Here is a 21,162-nt window from a genome sequence, read left to right as displayed (position 1 = left end):
ACTGGATAATGATCGTTGACTGATTTTCCTCCTGTGTGTACGTAGCCTAAGTGTTTCTATATAGTGGAGCAAAGGGGATAAAACCAGGTCAAATTAATATAACTACACTAGTTGCTTTTAAAAATACCCTTATACGTAGGACTATGGTTAAGCTTTTAGTGCTCCCTAAAGTTGCATAATTGGTGTGTTTTTTCTTTTAACAGAGAAACCAAGAGAAGCTTGTTTCGATCCAGGGAACATTATGAATGGTACGCGGATTGGAACTGACTTTAAACTTGGATCAACGGTAACTTACCAGTGTGATCTAGGATACAAAATTGTTGATCCTGCAACAATAAGTTGTATGATTGGTGCAGATGGAAAGCCTGCATGGAACAAGAGTTTGCCATCATGTAATGGTATGTTTTCAAAAGTAAACCAAATTCAAGTACTAACAATGTGTTTGGATATTTTCTGTTTAAACATATGAAGAAAGGGATTAAGAGTTAGTGTACACTTGTGGTGGCTAGAAGTGTCTTAAGAATAACAACAGTTGCAAAAATATGATATTAGGGCTACAGCACAAAACAATATTTTTAGTTATAAAGTATTTTGCTTTATGTGGACATTACGGTGTTCTTTTTAGCCAGATCAGATGCATACATATAGCATTAAGACTGCTATGGAACCAAAATATTAAGAAAAAAAAATATTCAAAACACAATTGTGGTGGTTCAACTGGAAGACTGCAGCAGCATATTAAAAAATAAAAATAAAATATATATATTTTTTTACACTTTCTTTGTGAAATGGTAGGGGTACAATGTACCCCATTACCAATTCACATAGGGCGGGGCAGGATCTGGGGGTCCCCTTTGTTAAAGGGGTCATCCAGATTCCGATAAGCCCCCCGCCCGCAGACCCCCACAACCACTGGGCAAGGGTTGTGGGGATGAGGCCCTTGTCCCCATCAACATGGGGACGTGGTGCTTTGAGGGGTCACAGACCCCCAAAGTGTCCTCCTAATGTTGAGGGCATGTGGCCTGGTATGGTTCAGGAGGGGGGCGCTCCCTTGCCAACCCCCTCTTTTCCTGCAGCCTGCCAGGTTGCGTGCTCGTGTTAAAGGGTCTGGTATGGATATTTGGGGGGAACCCCACGTAATTTTTTTTTAAATTTGACACGGGGTTCCCCTTAATATCTATACTAGACCTGAAGGGCCTGGTAATTGAATTTGGGGGGACCCCCACACATTTATTTATTTTTTCTCAATGACTTTCAATGCCTTTTCTTTGTATTGCCGGGACCCGACAATTCATCATAGCCGCGAGTGGTTTTAAATGACTTTTTTTCCTTCAGAAATTACACTTTGTGCAGGGACAGTTCTAAGCATGGGAAACAAGCGCTACTTCACAGGCATACTATACACCCCCCTTAGGTACGAGATTTAAAGGAATATTTCACTTTTATTCTTTTACTTTAAGCATTATTAAAATCACTGCTAATTTTTACACTTTCTTTGTGAAATGGTAGGGGTACAATGTACCCCATTACCAATTCACATAGGGGGGCTGGGATCTGGGGGTCCCCTTTGTTAAAGGGGGCTTCCAGATTCCGATAAGCCCCCACAACCACCGGGTAAGGGTTGTGGGGATGAAGCCCTTGTCCCCATCAACATGGGGACATTCTCCCCATGTTGAGAGCATGTGGCCTGGTACGGTCCTGGAGGGGGGTGCTCTCCTGTGGCCTGCCAGGTTGCGTGCTCGGATAAGGGTCTGGTATGGATTTTTTGGGGGAGGGTTCCCCCAAATATCCATACCAGACCTGAAGGGCCTGATAATGGAATTTGGGGGGACCCCCACCCATTCATTTTTTTATTTTTCAATGACTTTCAATTACTTTTATCTGTATTGCCGGGACCTGACAATTCATTAAAGCCCAGATGTGAAAAGCTAGTTGGAACTAGATTTTTGTTTTTAAGCACTAGGGGCCAGATTCATAAAAGAGATACGACGGCGTATCTCCTGATACGCCGTCGTATCTCTGAGATACGATTGTCGTATCTACAGTATGCGCCTGATTCATAGAATCAGGTTACGCATAGATAGCCCTAAGATCCGACAGGTGTAAGTGACTTACACCGTCGGATCTTAGACTGCAATTCTAGGCTGGCCGCTAGGTGGCGATTCCATTGCGGTCGGCGCAGAATATGCAAATGACTAGTTACGCCGATTCCCGAATGTACGCTTTGCCCTTCGCTGTAAATTTACGTCGTTTCCGTAGAGATACGCGGCGTAAAACGAAACCTGCCCTCTAGGTGGTCTAGCCAATGTTAAGTATGGCCGTCGTTCCCACGTAGAAAATTTGAAATTTCACGTCGTTTGCGTAAGTTGTCCGTGAATGGTGCTGGACGCCATTTACGTTAACGTCAAAATCAATGACGTCCTCGCGTCATTTAGCGCAATGCACGTCGGGAAATTTTAGGGACGGAGCATGCGCAGTACGTTCGGCGCGGGAACGCGCCTAATTGAAATGGTCCCCGCCCCATTTGAATTATGCGGGCTTGCGCCTGGCAGATTTACGCTACGCCGCCGCAAGTTTACAGGCAAGTGCTTTGTGAATCAAGCACTTATGCTGAAAACTTGCGGCGGTGTAACGTAAATGTAATACGTTATGCTGCCGCAGCGTAGGGCTATTCTACGTGAATCTGGCCCTCGGTGCCTAAAAAGAGGAGACATGAAAACATTTTAAAGATTAGAAAAGTACACACTCTTATTTGTTTTGCACATACTGTACTTATGCCAGGTTATGCATGGTAGATTAAAATTATCTTAATCTACCTACATAACCTGGCAGAGGTATTAGTAAGCAGCTGGGGTGGTAATGTATATTAGTTCAGGCAGCTAAGGAGGATGCAATAATGCAGTTCCTTTAAAATTTACACTTTAATTGCAAAACAACACAATAACTAAAAAACACTTGCTTAATATCACCATGTGTAGATTAGCAACATGCCTATGGGTAGAGTTCTTTTTTAAGGTACTGGGTTCTTAAAAATCCAGGAAACCTATGTGAAGAGTGCACACGTCTATTTGTCCTATAAATACCTCTGCAGGTTATGCATGGTAGATTAAAATAATCTTAAAGTTGGATTTTAATAAGAGGTTATGAGCTTAGTATGTGTGAAGTAGTGAAGCATTAAATAGAATATAGAATACTGAAGCATAGAATATTAAGCAATCAGTCCATCTACATTTTACCATTTCTATTCAACTGTGGCTTAGTCATATATAAGATATGCATTTATTCCAGGAATATTTATGGGGGTTTTAACCCATAACACCATCAGTAGTGAAGTTATTCCAATTGTGTTTCACTCTGTCAGTTGAAATATAATTAACAAAACTCATGGCCATGCATGTGTTATTTTAAAATCTTAATAAATAACTGTATGCACCGTTTTGAAATAGCAGCATTAATAACTACAGTATTGGTATCTGCTACATAGTTTGTTGTCATAGTAGTCAATGTCTAATTAACTTATTTTTCTATTTTTTGAATAATTGGTATATCGTTTCTAAAAAACTCTTTAGTGAACTCTGTAAATTGCATTTTATTTATTTATGCTAACATATCTTAATGACATCATCATTTTTTATCTAGAAAAGCCACATGATAAAAGTTTATAGACCTAAAATGTGTGGCTATTGTTACATGTCACTATTAATAATGACAGTGTGTCTTTTGCTGATTTTGGAGAGTCTTCTTACTTCAATGTCTGCAGTTTAGAATGGTTCATGGATCACTTTGCACATAAGCAGCTCTTATTATACACTGATTAATGGCGTGCTGGCAGCTGCATTTTCATTTCCAGTGTGGAATGAAGGTTAGAGCAGTCAGTTCCTGTTTTCTCAACACAAATATCCAAATGTTATCTGTATCTGTGTGAGCTAAGCTGCAATTATACCATAGCTTACTGTATGTCCTTCTAATGGCTAATGAAGAGAAAAGTTTGACTGAATGTTATGGGACATTTTTTTTTTTTTTGTATTATTTTTTATGGAAGACTGTCACATAATTGCATATATGCAATACACACACAAGATGTATGGTGCATATAAATATGCACATGGAAAAGCAAAAGACAGTGCAAAATGGTATTCAAACCTTTAAACTGCAGTTATTACTAGCCAACATCTTTTGCCAAAATTAAAACATTTGCAACGGTTGTAGATTTTATTCAATGTAGCTAGACTCTGTCTTAAAGGGGGAAACTTTTTAAAATCTTGAGTTATACCCTAGCCGTGGAGCCCAATTCCATGCATTAAATGTGGAATTTTTCAAGAAAATCAAAACCCTGACCACTTGTTATTTGAAGATGATCGTCCGAGTATTCAGTGATTGAATGCTTAAAATTAGTTTTAACCTAAACCATATTCTCAAATATAATATATAAGGACAGCCATAACTTTAACAAAACCTATAGACACCCACTCTCACCTACCCTTCTGAACAAATGTGCACTAAATCCTCCGTATACCTGCTGCTTACCTATCGCAGTAGTGCAGCCACAGCCTAATCTTTGTGGGAGATTTACTAAAACTGGAGAACTCAGAATCTGGTGCAGCTGTGCATAGCAGCCAATCAGCTTCCAACTTCAGTTTGTTCATTTAAGCTTTGACAATAAAACCTAGAAAGCTGATTGGTTTCTATGTAGAGCTGCATTATGTTTTTCAATCTCCAGGTTTATTAAATAACCCACTGGGATGTGCCTGCACAGTGATTCCTCATAGATGTGTACAGGTTCTTATCCTATGCTCAAATAAGGCCTTCTACAAGTTCATGAGAGCTCCCTTTACATGTGTGTCCAGTGGTAAAGAGCTAAGGAGGAAGGTGTTATGCTATGTACACACAATCAAATTTTTCGTCGGAACAACCTTGGATGGCTTTTCCGACGGAATCCTGCTCAAGCTTGGCTTGCATACACACGGTCACACAAAAGTTCTCTGAACTTTCGACAGTCAAGAACACAATGGCGTACAACACTACGACTAGCCAAAAAAATGAAGTTCAATGCTTCCGAGCATGCGTCAAATTGTTTCTGCATTGTTTTTGTGCATTGGAATTGCTGCAGACGATCAGATTTTCCTATAGGATTTTTTTCCGTCGAAAAATTTGAGAACCAGCTCTCAATATTTTGTTGGCGGAAATTTCGACAGCAAAAGTCCGATGGAGCATACACATGGTCGGAATTTCCTTTCAAAAGCTCACATCGGACTTTTGCTGTCGGAATTTCTGATTGTGTGTACATTAGTGTATATCAGTTCAGGACAGCTAGAAAAGGTGGGTTAGCGCAGTTTTTAAGGAAGTCTTCTTGCTTTAAATGCAGATAATGCAATATTTAAAAAATGCTAACATGTCACCCTGTGAAGATTAGCAAAGTGCTTATTGATAATTGTATTGAATTCAGATTTAAAATATATTTTGTTCAATAAAAGGTGCTGAAAGGCAGGAAATATGCATGTGTAAAAACGTACTCTATGCAAGAGCTCCACTAATACATATTTAAATCTGTACAATTTTATACAATTCATGTGGTTGGCCTTCCTACGGAAGTCTCCCTCTAAGACTGACTTTGGTATGTGAGGTGCATCAATAAATTAAATTACGTGGGCACATCAGACAATCCTAAATAATATTCATGATAAAATAAATATTAAAAAAATAGTTTCAATTCAGGAAACTGAGGTGCTAAAAAACAAAAAAACATTTTTTTTCTATATTTTAAATGTGTTAGACATCTTTTGAGACCAAATTAGGACCCACTTGCTGAGAGCTTTAATGGTTAGCCTGTCATTACCCATTCTTACTGGATGACCATTTTTGGAACCACTGCTGTACTTTTCTCCGAGGCATCAAAAAGTCATCTTTGTAAAAGAGATTTGTCTTCTTTGTTCTTCAGTTACTTTTAGGCAGATTTAGCAAGCCTGCATTTATCTCTGCTTCTTCCCAAAAGCCTTAGCATATGGAGGGCAACTCTTCCTTTATATCAGCTTTTATATATCTCTGAATGATAAACATTTGAACCAAGGTAGAATTTTGTTTGATATTGTAACCTACAATCTCAAACAACAACAACAACAATAAACTGAGAACTGAAGTCTGTCAGCAGTAGAATAATAGAATAACAAGACCATACTTGTAATAGTGCTTGCAAACACATTAACACGTTTAGTTTCTCACTGACGCCAGGATTCTGATTCATTTTAGAGATAAATCTGTTAAAATAAAACAAATGAAGTCCTGGTCTGCCCTGGTAATGTGACATACTGTAGTCTAGGAAAACCAAAATACATCTACAGCTTGGCTTTCAAGCTGATTAACTAAAGAAGTAGAGAATGTTCACTTAGCTTAGTGAATAAAGTGAATATATGTTCACTTTTATCATCCAATTATAGGCAGAGGAATGTTAAAAATGAATTTGCCTTGCACATGATTAGATGATTAATGTAAACATTATGCTAGGTAAAGGTTCTCCATTACTAAATAAACTTTATCACTACAGTGAGTGATGTGCTGTAAGTACAGCATATGATTTATACTGCTAAAAGAATTGCTCTGTGTTGGACGTCACTAGATATCCTATGAGTGTATTATTACATTTAATATGTGTCTAAATTTGAATTAAAGCAGTTGTAAACCCGCATCAACATTTTTTTTTTCTCCTGCAAGGCAAAAGTCATAATGAGCTAATATACATGCCAATAAAAAAATAAAAATAACAACTTGTTGATGACAATTGTAAAATGTGAATAAACTATTATTACAAATATTCTAACTTTTTAGCGCCATGTGGAGGGCAATATACAGGAACTGAGGGTGTGGTACTGTCCCCAAACTATCCAAATAATTACACCGTTGGACAGACTTGTCATTATTCAATAACAGTTCCAAAGGAATTTGGTAAGTTGAAGAATTATTGTTATTTACAGTTTAATAAAATTTGACAGTGTAAACCTTTCATAATATAGATATGATACTATTCAATTTGAAAATAAATACAGATGAATTACTTTTGAATAGTTAATATAATAATAGAATTACACTGAAGGCATCAAAACTATGAATTAACACATGTGGAATTATACATAACAAAAAAGTGTGAAACAAACAACTGAAAATATATTTCATATTCTAGGTTCTTCAAAGTAGCCACCTTTTGCAGCAGACACATCTCTAGAACTGTTAAGAGGAGACTGTGTGAATCAGGCCTTCATGGTAGAATATCTGCTAGGAAACCACTGCTAAAGAAAGGCAACAAGCAGAAGAGACTTGTTTGGGTTAAAGAACACAAGGAATGGACATTAGCTTTGGTCTGATGAGTCCAAACTTGAGATCTTTGGTTCCAACCCCTGTGTCTTTGTGCGACGCAGAAAAGGTGAACGGATGGACTCTACATGCCTGGTTCCCACCGTGAAGCATGGAGGAGGAGGTGTGATGGTGTGGGGGTGCTTTGCTGGTGACACTGTTGGGGATTTATTCAAAATTGAAGGCATACTGAACCAGCATGGCTACCACAGCATCTTGCAGCGGCATGCTATACCACCCGGTTTGCGTTTAGTTGGACCATCATTTATTTTTCAACAGGACAATGACCCCAAACACACCTCCAGGCTGTGTAAGGGCTATTTGACCAAGAAGGAGAGTGATGGGGTGCTACCTCTTGAAGCTCATCAAGAGAATGCCAAGAGTGTGCCAAGCAGTAATCAAAGCAAAAGGTGGCTACTTTGAAGAACCTAGAATATGAAGTATATTTTCAGTTGTTTCACACTTTTTTGTTATGTATAATTCCACATGTTTTAATTCATAGTTTTGATGCCTTCAGTGTGAATCTACAATTTTCATAGTCATGAAAATAAAGAAAACTCTTTGAATGAGAAGGTGTGTCCAAACTTTTGGTCTGTACTGTATGTATATATGTACATACTGTATATACATTTTTAAATGTAAAGACTAAAGGCACACAAATAATAATAACAAATAATAAGATAGTTAAGATAGATTAAGGTGCTAAACCACCTGATTTTTTACTGTATAAATAAAAAATAATTCTGATGATATATACCCAGCTTTTAGCCCAATTGAGCCTTCCTTTATTATTTCTGTAATACAGTTAAGTTGCATATATAGTAATAAACATCCCTTTTTCTTTACTTTAGTTTTTTTATCAACTAAGTGCTGTAGCTGGGATTAAAAAATCCTCTGCTGTCAGCATATAGAAGAGCCTGTCAAAGCAGCTTCCCTTCTCTCTGACACACCCCCATGAACAATGCCTGATCAATAGAGCTGCTCGGGAAGTGAGAGAAATGTTGTTTAGCCCAATGTTCAGTGGGGCATGTCGAACCACGGAAGAGCTTCAGGCCCCTTTCACACTGGGGCATTTTTCGGGCGTTATTCAAGCGTTTTTAAGGCACTTTGGCAATCCCAATGTGAAAGCCTGAGTGCTTTCAGAGCCCTTTCACACTGCCAGCGCCCAAAAAACGCTGGTAAAGCACCACTAAGACCCTAACGTTTTAGGGCATTTTTACAGCGCTTTCAATTCATTTCAATGGAGAAGGGCATTTTTGGAGCGTTTTTTTCAGCGCCCAAAAGCTGCCCCAAAGATGCTGCTTGCAGGACTCAGTGTGAAAGGGTCCATTGAGATGCATGGAGAGCATTTTAATAGCGCTATTTTTACGCTAAAACGCTGTAAAAACGCTTCAGTGTGAAAGGGGTCTAAGTGTGAGATTGTGAGATCCATGATCCAACATTCCTGTATGCAGGCAGCATTTACTGTAGCTAATAGTAAAAAAAAAGATTAAAATACAGTATGAATTACGCTATATTCAGCCTGATTACATTACATATTAAATTAAAAGTGTTCAATGGGCTTTAAGGTAGGCTGAGAATGGTGTCAATAGCTGCATGCTGATCATCACTGGCATCAAGAGATGCAGTAACAATGTTATACTGTATGTGTTATTTTTTTTTCCATTAGACTCTGGAAACATTGTAATGTTTATCATTATTGTTATTTCACTGATATTTTAGTTGTGTTTGGGCAGTTTGCATACTTCCAGACAGCTCTCAATGATTTGGTTGAACTTTTCGATGGAGCACATCCACAATCAAGACTGCTCAGTTCCCTCTCAGGGAGTCATACAGGTAAATAATATTTTATATATTTTATATTTATTTTGTCTAAGAAGCAGGGCTTTTTTTCAGGGGGAACTTGGGGGAACTCAGTTCCACCACCTCTGGCTCAGACCCTTTGGTGCCTGCTCACCACAATCACTTGTAAACACAGAAGTCTGATTTCTGTGTTTACAGGTGACAGCTTTGTAACCCCCTGAACTCTGCACTCTGTATGTAATGCAATTCTGGTATTTAATGCCCCTTTAAGACCCTTCTACTGTTTGTGAAATCTGAACAGGTCGTGGTTGAGTTCCTGCACCTTTTTTCTGAGGAAAAAAAGCTCTGCTAAGAAATAACATATGCATGCTAGCAAAATAAGAGTATTTTATAAAGCTTTCTTTACTGCATATGTTTCAACATATTGTATGTATTACCAGTTTGCAAAAACATCTCTCTAGCTAGAGGCCTTATACACATCAGTATTATAGTGGAATGTTCAGACACCTTTAGAGTACACATGAAGAATCTAATATCAGTAATTGGGTTATCTTTCCAAAGTACAGTTTTAAAAGAATACTGTTTATTTGATTATGATTATTATATTAGTGAATAGGTGTGAATTATAGCATAAAAAATAGGAATAAGCTGTATTCACTTCAATCATCCTGGTATTTGCAAGAAAAAAATATCCTGTTTTTTTTTTTAATCTTGCATTTGATTGTGCTTTGAAAGTGAACACAGGTTAGTTGTTTTCAATTAGGTAGATTCAGAAAGAGTTAGGTCGGCTTATCAGTAGATAAGCCGACCTAACTCAGAATCTATGCCGACTTATGTTTAAGTGTATTCTCAAACAGAGATACGCTTAAACATATCTAAGATACGACGGCTTGCACCATCCTATCTTAGGTTGCAATATTGAGGCTGGCCGCTAGGTGGCGCTTCCATTTCGGTCGGCGTAGAATATGTAAATTAGTAGATACGCCGATTCACGAACGTACACCCGGCCGCCTCAGTACATTTACGCAGTTTCCGTAAGGCATTATCAGGCCTAAAGTTATTCCATCTAATAGATGGAATAGTAATGTTAAAGTATGGCCGCCGTTCCGCTGCGAAATTCGAAATGTTTACGTCGTTTGCGTAAGTCCTCTGTGAATAGGGATTCACGTCGTTTACGTCCACGTCAAAATCAATAGGCCCGTGCGGCGTACTTAGCCGCAATGCACACTGGGAAATGTAGGCGCATGCGCAGTTAAAAAAAAACTTCAAAAACGTAAGGTCAAGCCCCATTATTATAAAACACGCCCCCTTACACACATTTGAATTAGGCGCCCTTACTCCCCCCCTCTTTAGGCTACGCCGCCATAACTTAGCAGGCAAGTACATTGTGAATCATGTACTTGCCTCGCTAACTTACGGCGGCCTAGCTTAAATGCCTTAAGCTTCGCCACAAAGTTGCGGCAATGTAGGTGAATCTACCTAAATGAGCTCAATTGTGTTCACATCACAGTCTTTAATTCAACAGATATTTAGGTAAATATATAAGGGCCACTGGTAACTGTGAAACACATATGCCTTCTGAACCATTAGCTGTGGCAGCCATAGAGGATATTCTGTTAAATATAAAACACTATATTCACTAGCTTTTTATCAATGTTGTTTGTGCAATGTAAATGTAAAAACCTTCAAATCTTTTATTGTTCCAAGGACAATCACAAATTTACTTTTCAAATTAGAGCTACGATTCAGGTAGATACTGTATATAAAAAAGCACAAATGAATGCACTTGTGCAGTTAGTTTAACTATCTGAACTTGGATTGTTATCATCCTCTTGTAATCCCTGTACAATAGCACTATGACTGGAAGAGGAAGGGGCAGCATCTAAAACCAATCAGGTGCCCTGGGTTTACATGTGCTAACAAGATACATTCTCATCACTGACTGCCCTTCGGCCCGGGTTTACATATGTGCGGCCGCGGTTTTGTGCCTCAGGTCCAGTGCATTTCTGTTCACTTGTTCAGGTGCGATTTAGGTCCAAATTGTTGCCTGAATTTGCATCTGAACCGGACCCAAAAATGCACAGGACCCTGTTGCAATCCACTCTGCAGCCGTCCCAGACCTGTGTGAACCGGCTCCATTGAGACCTGTTTACACTCACCTGTCATGCGAATTTGATACGACATAAATGGCATCCAATTTGCACATGTGTGAACACAGACTCCCTGTCCAATCTTATTCTTGGGGCCAGGGAAGTGACCTTCCAGTGTAATTTAGATGCAGTAGAGAAAATTCAGGTCATCAAACTGACTGTTCTGTCTGACATAACTATATCTTAGGACTGAGCGCACAAAATCCTTTAGTATGTAAGACATTTCCCATATATGTATTCAACAGTGGTGTAACATTAGCAACTCTCACAGCTTCTATTGGGCCTGGGGGTAAAAGGGGACCCCGATAAGGGGGCTTTTGAGGCAAATCAAGCACTTCCCTACCACTGTACATCTAAAAATGGTAAGGTGATGGACGCTTACTGCAGTGCTTTAATAAATGCCACTGCAGAAATACGTGTGAACTGAGCCTTTCCAAGGCATTGTGTTCAGAGCCTATCTGAGAGGTACTGTATTTTAAGATGTCTATGATTGGTCATAGAGAGACCAATCACAGATGTAAACTAAGATGTAAGTGCAGTGTTTACATCTATCATCACTTTCCTTCCCATTGAATGATTGGGTCAGAAGAAGCATCAGTTTCAAGAAACTTTTTTTAACCCTTACACCACCTCCAGTCACACACATGTGATCTCCAAATTGTCTCTTCAGTGACCTGTATAATAACCCTTCACTTCCCTTTTCTTGCACATTTGCACATTAACACCTTCAACTCTGTTCGCCCACTGTATATAACCTGTACATTACCCCCTTTACCTCCCCCTCCCTCTGTTTATGATGTATATGGGCTATAGCTAGTGCATCATTATCAAGCATAATTTTTAACCATCTTATTACTAGCGTAAATATTTTTCGGTATCTGTACTGTCCTGGCATTTTTTATTTTAACAGAAAGTTTGGAATTTAAAAAAATATATATATATTTGTTGTTTTCCTTTATATAGTAAACTAAAAAAAAGTGGTTACTATTTTTGACCAAAAACATCTCTATCTGTTACACAATATATCATTTCATTTGGGTACGGTGTTGCATAAATGAGTAATTGTCAGTTCATATACCACAGTGAAAACTGCCTTGTTTTATAGATTGGTACTCAAGAGCTAAATAAAAAAAGCTCTGTATTTGTTTAATGACAGCAAACATCTGGTAATGCATCATTAAGGATTGCAGGAGCTGTTATTGGCACTGAACCCGTACCTTATGTGACGTACCCCATCAGGAACAGCTGTGTTGCATAGAAAGACCTTACTCTTTATGTGGCAGGTCTGTAAATGCAACCTGCCGAGCTCTGAAACCAGTATAGCTCATGCTCTTTGCTAATTGGAAAACCATAGCTCTGACCCACTAGGGGATGTGTGTCAGATCTCTGCAGAGCACTAATCTTGAGCATCAGTTGGGGAATGGTATAGGGTACTTGTGTATGTGATATGGTTGTCCATTTCCTGGGTCTGGGAATTTCCCTGTAAGATGAACACTTTCAAACTGCAATGTCAGAAATTGAAGGACTTTACTTGTAAAAGATGTAACTAGTTCAACATTTTCAGGGGTGGAGGAGATATATCTTGATATAAACATGTGAAGCAACTTGAAACAGCAGTAGATATCTCAGGGAAAGTCTGACCTTCAAGCAAGGCACATTAGTTTATGTCGTTGTTGTACTGTTTGCAATACACATTTTTTAGCAGTTTGATTTATAAATGTAGCAGAGTAAAGAAACAGTTGCTTGCAGATTCCCTTCAGCAGAAATTCATCAACACACAAAAAAAGAGTTATTTTTGATCAGCCTTCCCTTTTTCCTATTTTTTTTTTTTTTCGGAAGATAGTTTTCTATTACACCTGCATACCATACCTTGTTTTTTTATAGCTTGCCTTTTCACTGTTTACTTGAACCAGCTAGCTCAAATTTAGTCTGTTTTGTGTTTGTACATTTTCCTGGGCTACCTCTTCTTATTCAGTTCCTCTCACCACCATGCTCTTTCTTTTCATGTAGTTCTCTCTGTCTGTCTCATCTTCTCTCCTAGTTTTTTCCAATCTAGATGCACCTAGAGCTGCATCTCTACATACAAGGCCTGCATTTTAGTTATTTGCTAAATTTTAAACAATACTGTGTTTACTTTAACAAGATGAATATTGTTTTTGTCTGCCAACAGCAATGATTACACTTTTAAAGTCTCTCAAATGCTGCTAGGAGCGCAGCACAGAGATGACAGCCATGGAGAGACAATCTTCCTGTTGGAACGTGCTGACAAGCAGGCAGAGAAAAGTTCAGCCGAATGTTAGGCGCCCTCCAGTGGACAAAGTGCAAATTGCATTGAGGAAAAAAAAAATTTAAGTTGTAAATGGCGATTATAAATGAAAATCTTTTCTTGATATTACTGACTTAGGTCTTCCAAAATAAAAGAGGGGTTTTGAAACAGTCCCAGACTACGCGTTTCGCCCTATCCAGGGCTTTGTCACAGTCATAGTAGTAGTATATAGTGAAGTGCAGAGTATATACTACAGTGCAGTGCAGAGTATATAGTGAAGTGCAGAGTATATAATGCAGTGTGGTGAGAATAACATTGTGTAATGTAGTGTATATAAAACAGTGCAGTGTAGTGTGTATAACACAGTGTTGCGGTGCTATTGAAGTGTCAGTGTGTCACCACTGATCCCATTTTTTTTTTCACTAGCCTTTCTTTTTTTAGCCTTTCTTTTTTTTTTGCAGTATCAGGTTCTGTTGCTGCATTATTAGTACTTCCCGTTCTGTGTCACAAGTATTATTCCTTCTGCGTCAAAACAGCAGCAGTGTACTTTTGATATATATATATATATATATATATATATATATATTTTTTTTTTTTTTTTTTCGGCGGCAGAGCAGCACTAAAAATATTTATGGCAGAATTGCTGTCCCATCTTCGGCATTACAGATTTTTCTCTTTCTGCTTCAGCAGTGTTCCCTTTTTTTTTTTGGGGGGGGGGGTTGGTTTTTTTTCCAGCAGCAGAAAAAAAAAATATCCACGGGTGATATTCCTTCTGTTTTACCACTGTTTTTAGTTTTTTGGCCTTATTTTTTTTACATTTATTTATTATTCGTTTTTTTGCAGCGGCAGTGAACAAAAAATTCTCCACAAAATTCTGCTGCATCCTTATTTTATGTTAAAAAATATAATAACATGGTTTGAAGTGCACCAAACACAAAATTATTGCATCCAAGCACCATATTCCCTTCCCACACTCTATAATAAAGAGTTATAAAAATCCCCCCCCAAAAATAAAAAAACAGTAATAAAACGGTTTATAGTGCACCAAGCAAAATAAAAAAAAATCCCCCCAAAAATTCCAATCATGTTCGGAAGGCCAAAAATGTATAAGAAAGAACCGGGACGGCCGCACTCCAAAAATAAAAATATGTTCCTTTTAATAAAAACTGGTCACAACATGGATGTCACAGCAAAAAATCAGAAAAAGGGCTAACGCGTTTCACACTCTCATACAGTGCTTATTCATAGCTTCGGAAGGCCACAAAGGAGAGGCAGCTCACATGCCACCAAAAGAGGTCAAGCAGCCTCTGTGTCTACAGTGAAAAGTGGTGGTCGCAGACATGGTGCATTCTCTGCAGGCTTGTCTTTTTTTTCTGCAGCTGGCTGTGTTATTGAGCCAGAACATGCAGAAGAGTTGGTGGAGTGGATAATTAAAGCTGCGTGCACACGATCAGTCCATCCGATGACAATGGTCTAATGAACCTGACTGATGGTCCGTCGCGCCTACACACCATCCGTTAAAAAAACGATCGTGTCAGAGCGCGGTGAAGTAAAACGAAGTTCAATGCTTCCAAGCATGCGTCGACTTGATTATGCGCATGCGTGGATTTTTAACTGATGGTTGTGCCTACTAACGATCGTTTTTTCCCATCGGTTAGGAATCCATCGGTTAAATTTAAAGCAAGTTGGCTTTTTTTTAACCGATGGTTAAATAACCTATGGGGCCCACACACGATCGGTTTTGACTGATGAAAACGGTCCATCAGACCGTTGTCCTCTGTTTAACCTATCGTGTGTACGAGGCCTTAGTCGTCCTCATTCTCCTCACCCTCTGTCACCCAGGTTCATACTACTTTGCCTTTTACTGCAGCTGCCAAAGCGGCCTTTTCCACCAATGCCTTGTCCACAGCTAGGCCCACCATCATGCATGGAGGAATCACCAGAATTATTCGATCATAGTGTCGGTTACACGCTGCTAGAGGATGCACAGCAATTTGAATGCTCCGATGTTGGTTTCCAGGTTGAAGAAGGGAGTAACGTGACCCTAGAGAGAGGGGGTGCCATAGAAGGACAAGAAACTAGCAGTCATGTTCCCCCAGCTGCAGTATAATGCCAAGTTTGCTCCAGTGACAAGGAGGGAGGGGATGATGAGTTTACTGACTGTAAATGGGTGCCTGAGAGAGCAGAGGAGGAAACTCCAATGCGGCAGGATGTACTCCAGGGGCCAGCTTAAGGGCAACCACCCTATTGCATCAATCCACAGCTGCAGGGCACTGCTGACTCCTCACTGACTTCCAAAAGTTCATTAGTGTGGGCTTTTTTCAACACATGTGCAGCAGACTGCAACGTTGCTGTTTGAAATCTCTGTCTGAAGCAGATTAAGTGGGGCCAGAACACCAGCCGCTTGAGCACCACATGCTTGACAATACATATGGGGACCTGCCATGCAGTCTGTTGGCAACAGCACCTGAAAGACCCATATCATACAAAATGCAGACTTCTCCTTGCTTCTTATCTGGGATCTCTACCCCTACTATACCTCAAGTCTTATCAAAAACCTGCACTGAGAGAAAAGATGGTATAGCAATGGGTGCCACAAGTACCTATCTGCTAGCAGTACATCGCCTGTTGATTTCACCAGGCAAATTTCACTACCCCAGTTGCTGAACCATAAAAAAATACTGTCCCAGCCATCCACATGCTCAGTGTCTAAATGCTAGCTTGGCCAAATTGCTAGCACTACAACTGCTGCCTTTTCATCTGGTAGACTATGCAACCTTTCGTGAATTTGCAGATTATGATGTACCACTGTGGCAGGTTCCAAAAGGAGAATCCTTTTCACATAGGGCCATTCCCGCTCTCTACCAACATGTGGAAGGCAATGTTTTGGCCTTGTTGGACAGAGCGGTCAGCAGCAAGGTTCACATTACTGCTGACTCATGGTCCAGCAGGCATGGTCAGGGAAGTTACATTTCCTTCATAGCGCACTGGGTAACTCTGCTGACAGCTGGGAAGGATGCAGGACAGGGTTCAGTGCTGGAACTTGTCCCACCACCACACCTCCAAAAAGCTGGTGGTGATTCTGCTACATCTGTCTGCTCCATCCCCTCCTCTTCTTCTTCTTCTATGGCCTCTTCTGCTGAATTGTCCTCTTAACTAGCACTGCTCCCTAAGTGTTCAATGTGATACACAAGCATTCAGGCTAAAAGATGCCATTTGGTGCTTCAGTTGGTCTGTCTTGGGGAGAGGAGCCACACTGTGGCAGAGATTCTGTCAGCTCTGCATGGGCAGGCTCAGAGGTGGTTGACACCAGAACAGCTTGAGCCAGGAATGGTTGTATGTGACAATGGCACCAATCTTCTTTCTGCCCTCTGATAGGGACACTTGCCATATGTTACCTGCTTGACACACGTCCTGAATTTGGTGGTACGTTTTTTCTTGAACAAGTATCCAGGCTTACAAGATATTCTGAGGCAGGCCAGAAAAGTATGTGGGCAATGCCAGTGCTCGGCTGGCTGACATTCAATGGGAATTCAACCTGCCCACCAACTGCCTCATTTTGACATACCCACCAGGTGGAACTCAACATTGGCAATGCTGCAGCAACTGCAAAATGCAGCAGAGGGTCATCAATGAGTACCTATGTGAGTATGGCACAATGAAAGGCTCTGGGGAGCTTGGCTTCTTTTCGCCACACCAGTGGCTACTGATAAAGAATGCATGCACTGTCCTGCCACCATTTGAGGAGGCCACAAGGATGGTGAGCCGCAACAATGCATGCATCAGTGACACTGTCCCTCTAGTCTTCCTGCTGCAGCACACACTTCATGGAATCATGAACAGGGCACTGGAGGCAGAACAGCAGGAGGAAGACTTCCTTTCCTCTCAATGCCCCCTTTAGGCAAATACCATTCCTGCGGGGCTGCCAAACACACAGGAGGAAGAGGAGGAGGATTGCGTAAGTATGGATGTAATTGATAACATACAGCAATCTTTAAGGGATGGTTTTCAGTTCCCAGAAACCCAAGGCATTGTACGTGACTGGGAGGAGGTAGTTCCTGACAATATCATCCTTAGTGACCCAGAGGACTCAGAATCTCATGCCTCCTCAAACTCACGCTGCATTGGCTCCCTGATTCTGAGGATTTGTGGTATCAAGGAGAGGGATCCAGCCCTCCCAGCTCATGGATCGATACCTGCGTAGGCCACAATCCCCGGCCTTGGGTACTTTGACAGATGCCGCGGACCCGCCAGATGTACTCCAACTAGTTGATTCCTCTATGTTCATGTTTTGGAAGATGAAAATGCCAACCTGAAAAATGCAGTGTCACAACTGCAAATGCAGTAGGAAGACCTTGAGAACAAGGAACGCTGACAGAACCTACGATCTGTGGGATCCCTGAATCGATCACAGACAAAGAAATTCTGCCTTACCTTCTTGCTCTTTTTATTACCCTGTCCCCCAACATCCCTGATATAGACTGGCGACTTGACAGAGCACACAGATCATTGGCTCCTAAACCCCCTCAGGGTGCCAGTCCTAGGGATATCATTGTTCGCTTTCATTTCTATGAAAGCAAAGAAGCTTTAACCATCGCCACCTGTAACAGATTGAGGGTTGAATTGAAGGGCGCAAAAATTCAAATCTTTAGCGACCTATCTCCCATCACATTAGCTAAACGACGCACCCTGTGTCAAGTTGCAGCTCACCTACAACACCATCAGGTCCTGTATCGATGGGGCCTCCCATTTCACTTAACAGTGACCAAAGATGGATCGCAACACTCTATGAGAGATCTCCAAGAATGTGAGACTTTTATTAGAAACCTGGGTCTTCCTCCAATCCATGAAGAGGATCTACAAGTACAGGCCCCAACAACCAGACCACTCTCTACCCCGGGGGAAGATCTGGACCCCAGTTCGCCAGAGATCTCGGAAAGCCTCTTTAATCCCCCAAGGGGCTGGAACGTCTAAAGGCACCACCTGAGACTGTTCTTTGAGCTGCCTCTATGCCTTATTTTTACACAGAGGTCCTGATCTCCACTTCTGTGTCTTGAGACTCTGGGCTCAGAGTCTGGATTACATCTTTTTTGTGCTCCATGTGGGTACCATCCTTAGAACAGTTACCTGTTGAAAATTTCCTGTTTGCCTCTTACACATGCTATTTGGATTGGACTGAGGCCGGTGAGTCGGATCTTGCGGGCTTGTCATGTCCCCTCAACATGGTCTCGGAATGCGACCATGGTCCCCATGGAGGCTCACAAGGCCTTCTTCAGAGGTGAGTGTATCGCCTCTGTATCTCGCCTTAAACCGGATTGAGCCCTTCAGCACTCATCTCTATTGGCTCAACTATCAGAGGCTGAAAAATGCCTACTCAAATCCCCCACATTGAACCGTCTCTGCATTGTAACCTCTCTGTGAAACCACATTAAAACCTTAGACCTGAACGGGATTACCAAATCCCATAGACTTTCATAGTATGCACATCTTTGCTAGAACTTTTTGCCTGTTTGAGGTGTTCTGGTGCAAACCAAACAGGGGTGGTGGGGGGTGTTCGGCTCATCACTAATCAGGAACATGTCTGCAGAGGAGCAATCAATATTTTACTGATCCAGCCATAAACATACACTATTTGCAAAGGCACAATCAATATCAAACTGACAAAAATCAATGTGTCTGCAGAAAAACAGCCAGCACTGTATTGGTACATTCAATGGCAACATTTACACTAGGCTACTTTTTTTGTGCTCACGATAGACATCACGAACAGTAGTCGTATATTAAGAGACCTAAGGACTTGTAAAAAACATTATTTTACTACATTATGAACCAGCTTTATTAGTACAAAAATGTGTTCATCATTTTTTTTAAGTATTACAGTATTTTATGGTATGCTTTTATTGTGCATTGCAGTATGCTGTGTTATCACAACCCACTCATTTTAAATAGACTCAAATGCAGGAAAAATTGTTCATGATCTATTTTTTTTTCAGTTAACCTCAAAGAACATTATAAGTTGTATTGTCCTGTAAGTGCGATGTGTTTGAAAGATTCCTGTGCTACAATGCATTTTAGTAATGTGAACTTTTTGACACTCATTACTACAGAGCAAAGGCATAAAATAACCCTATCACAGAAGTGCTAGTCTATTGGTTTATTTTTCTCCAAAGTATATCCCTTGTACAAACAACTTCGCCTTATAGCTGGAAATAAAATACAAATAATTTTAACTGCAGCCTTCAAAATAAAGTGTTTAGGGCTCACTTAAGGAAGATCTCAAACAGAACTCATGTCAGCATTCATGCAATGCAGTGCGCAGACATCAAACTCACATAGACTCACACTGGGCGATGACCTACATGCAAAGTGATGGGGTTAGAGCATAATAAGCCAGAAGGATTGGAGGAAGGCATATATGAGCCTTATCAGTGGTAGTGCCCCTCTAATTAAGCCCAGTGAAGCTATTATAGTGGAGGTGGTAATGGATACAAGGCTCTGTGAGCCGATGAACAAGAATGGGTCAGACATAGGCTTGGTGGCATTCCGTATGCCTTACTGCTCTTGTATACGTGAATAATACAGCACACATTATCGATAAATATAATAATAAATATAGCTGTATTTATGAAAAACACTACATTCATAAATACGGAGCAACACAATAACATACACTGTATGATGTGAATAAATTCCTGAGTCTGGCATCTCAATGTGCACAGTAAACAGGAGGGGTGGCCAATGCGCTTAGCCCTTTCTCGTCCAAATATAACAATATTCTGTTACAAGTGCTTGTATTTTGGGTTACTCTGTACAGACCCTTGTCTATTCAACAAACCAACTGCTGCAAACTAATTGCTAATTCCCATGAGTTAATGTGTATAGGGAGGGGGTGGTATCTGCAGCTTACCCTTTGTTTTCCAGTAGAAACTGGTTCTATGGGAGTTTATGCAGCAGATAGCATACAAAAGCCATAACTGACACCCAATGAACTCTGGGAAATGTGTGTAAGATGGTAAGTGGGACTTGTGGGAGGATAGATGTCCACAGACAGAGCATTTGCCTTCTGGAATTCCCCTGAAGCATTCACTCCCAAAGGAGCTGCTGGAAATGTTTGGTTCTCCAATTATGTCCAGTGATAATTCATCATATAGCCAAACCCAAAAGCAAATGACACAACAATTGAAATATAACTGGACTTTAGTAAACAGAGATAAGCCCTACTGGAAACTATTGGTAAAAAGGTTTATCAGTAGTAAAAACAGTTCAATGATAGTTATATAAATCGATGATATAAATGGGACCACAGTTCATTCTCTTTACCAACAGTAAAATGCACTAGGTGGGTAGAGAACAGCATTGCAACAGTAATGATCAACACTCAATGCAACAAATAAGTCCAATCTAGGGTAAGTGGAATACAACTACTGTAACTGCGTGGCCTAACTGCAGTCGAAAAAAAAGTTTTTTTTAATAAAAAAAAAAAAACACTGGCTAGTAGTTACATCTGCAAAAAGTCTGCCAGCAGTGGGTTTAAACTCAAAGGTGGAATGAACAACCTTCCAGAGACGGTATTTGTAAACCACCAAACAAATGGCAGCG

At 40.3% G+C, this 21,162-nt stretch overlaps 1 protein-coding gene across 1 annotated transcript in view; it reads left to right on the top strand.

Annotated features, from left to right (window-relative positions):
- CSMD1 (CUB and Sushi multiple domains 1) overlaps positions 1-21,162 on the top strand; it is an 833,985-nt gene that overhangs the window by 450,724 nt on the left and 362,099 nt on the right. Inside the window, exons 25-27 of the mRNA XM_040349812.1 lie at positions 204-398; positions 6,823-6,939; positions 9,067-9,180. Of these exons, the coding sequence (XP_040205746.1) occupies positions 204-398; positions 6,823-6,939; positions 9,067-9,180 (426 nt within the window). The remainder of the gene's footprint in view (positions 1-203; positions 399-6,822; positions 6,940-9,066; positions 9,181-21,162) is intronic.

Source organism: Rana temporaria, chromosome 4 (genome assembly GCF_905171775.1).
Source record: "Rana temporaria chromosome 4, aRanTem1.1, whole genome shotgun sequence".
Classification (NCBI taxonomy): domain Eukaryota; kingdom Metazoa; phylum Chordata; class Amphibia; order Anura; family Ranidae; genus Rana; species Rana temporaria.
Note: the sequence above shows the minus strand (reverse complement) of the source record. Positions and strands in the feature narration are given on the sequence as shown.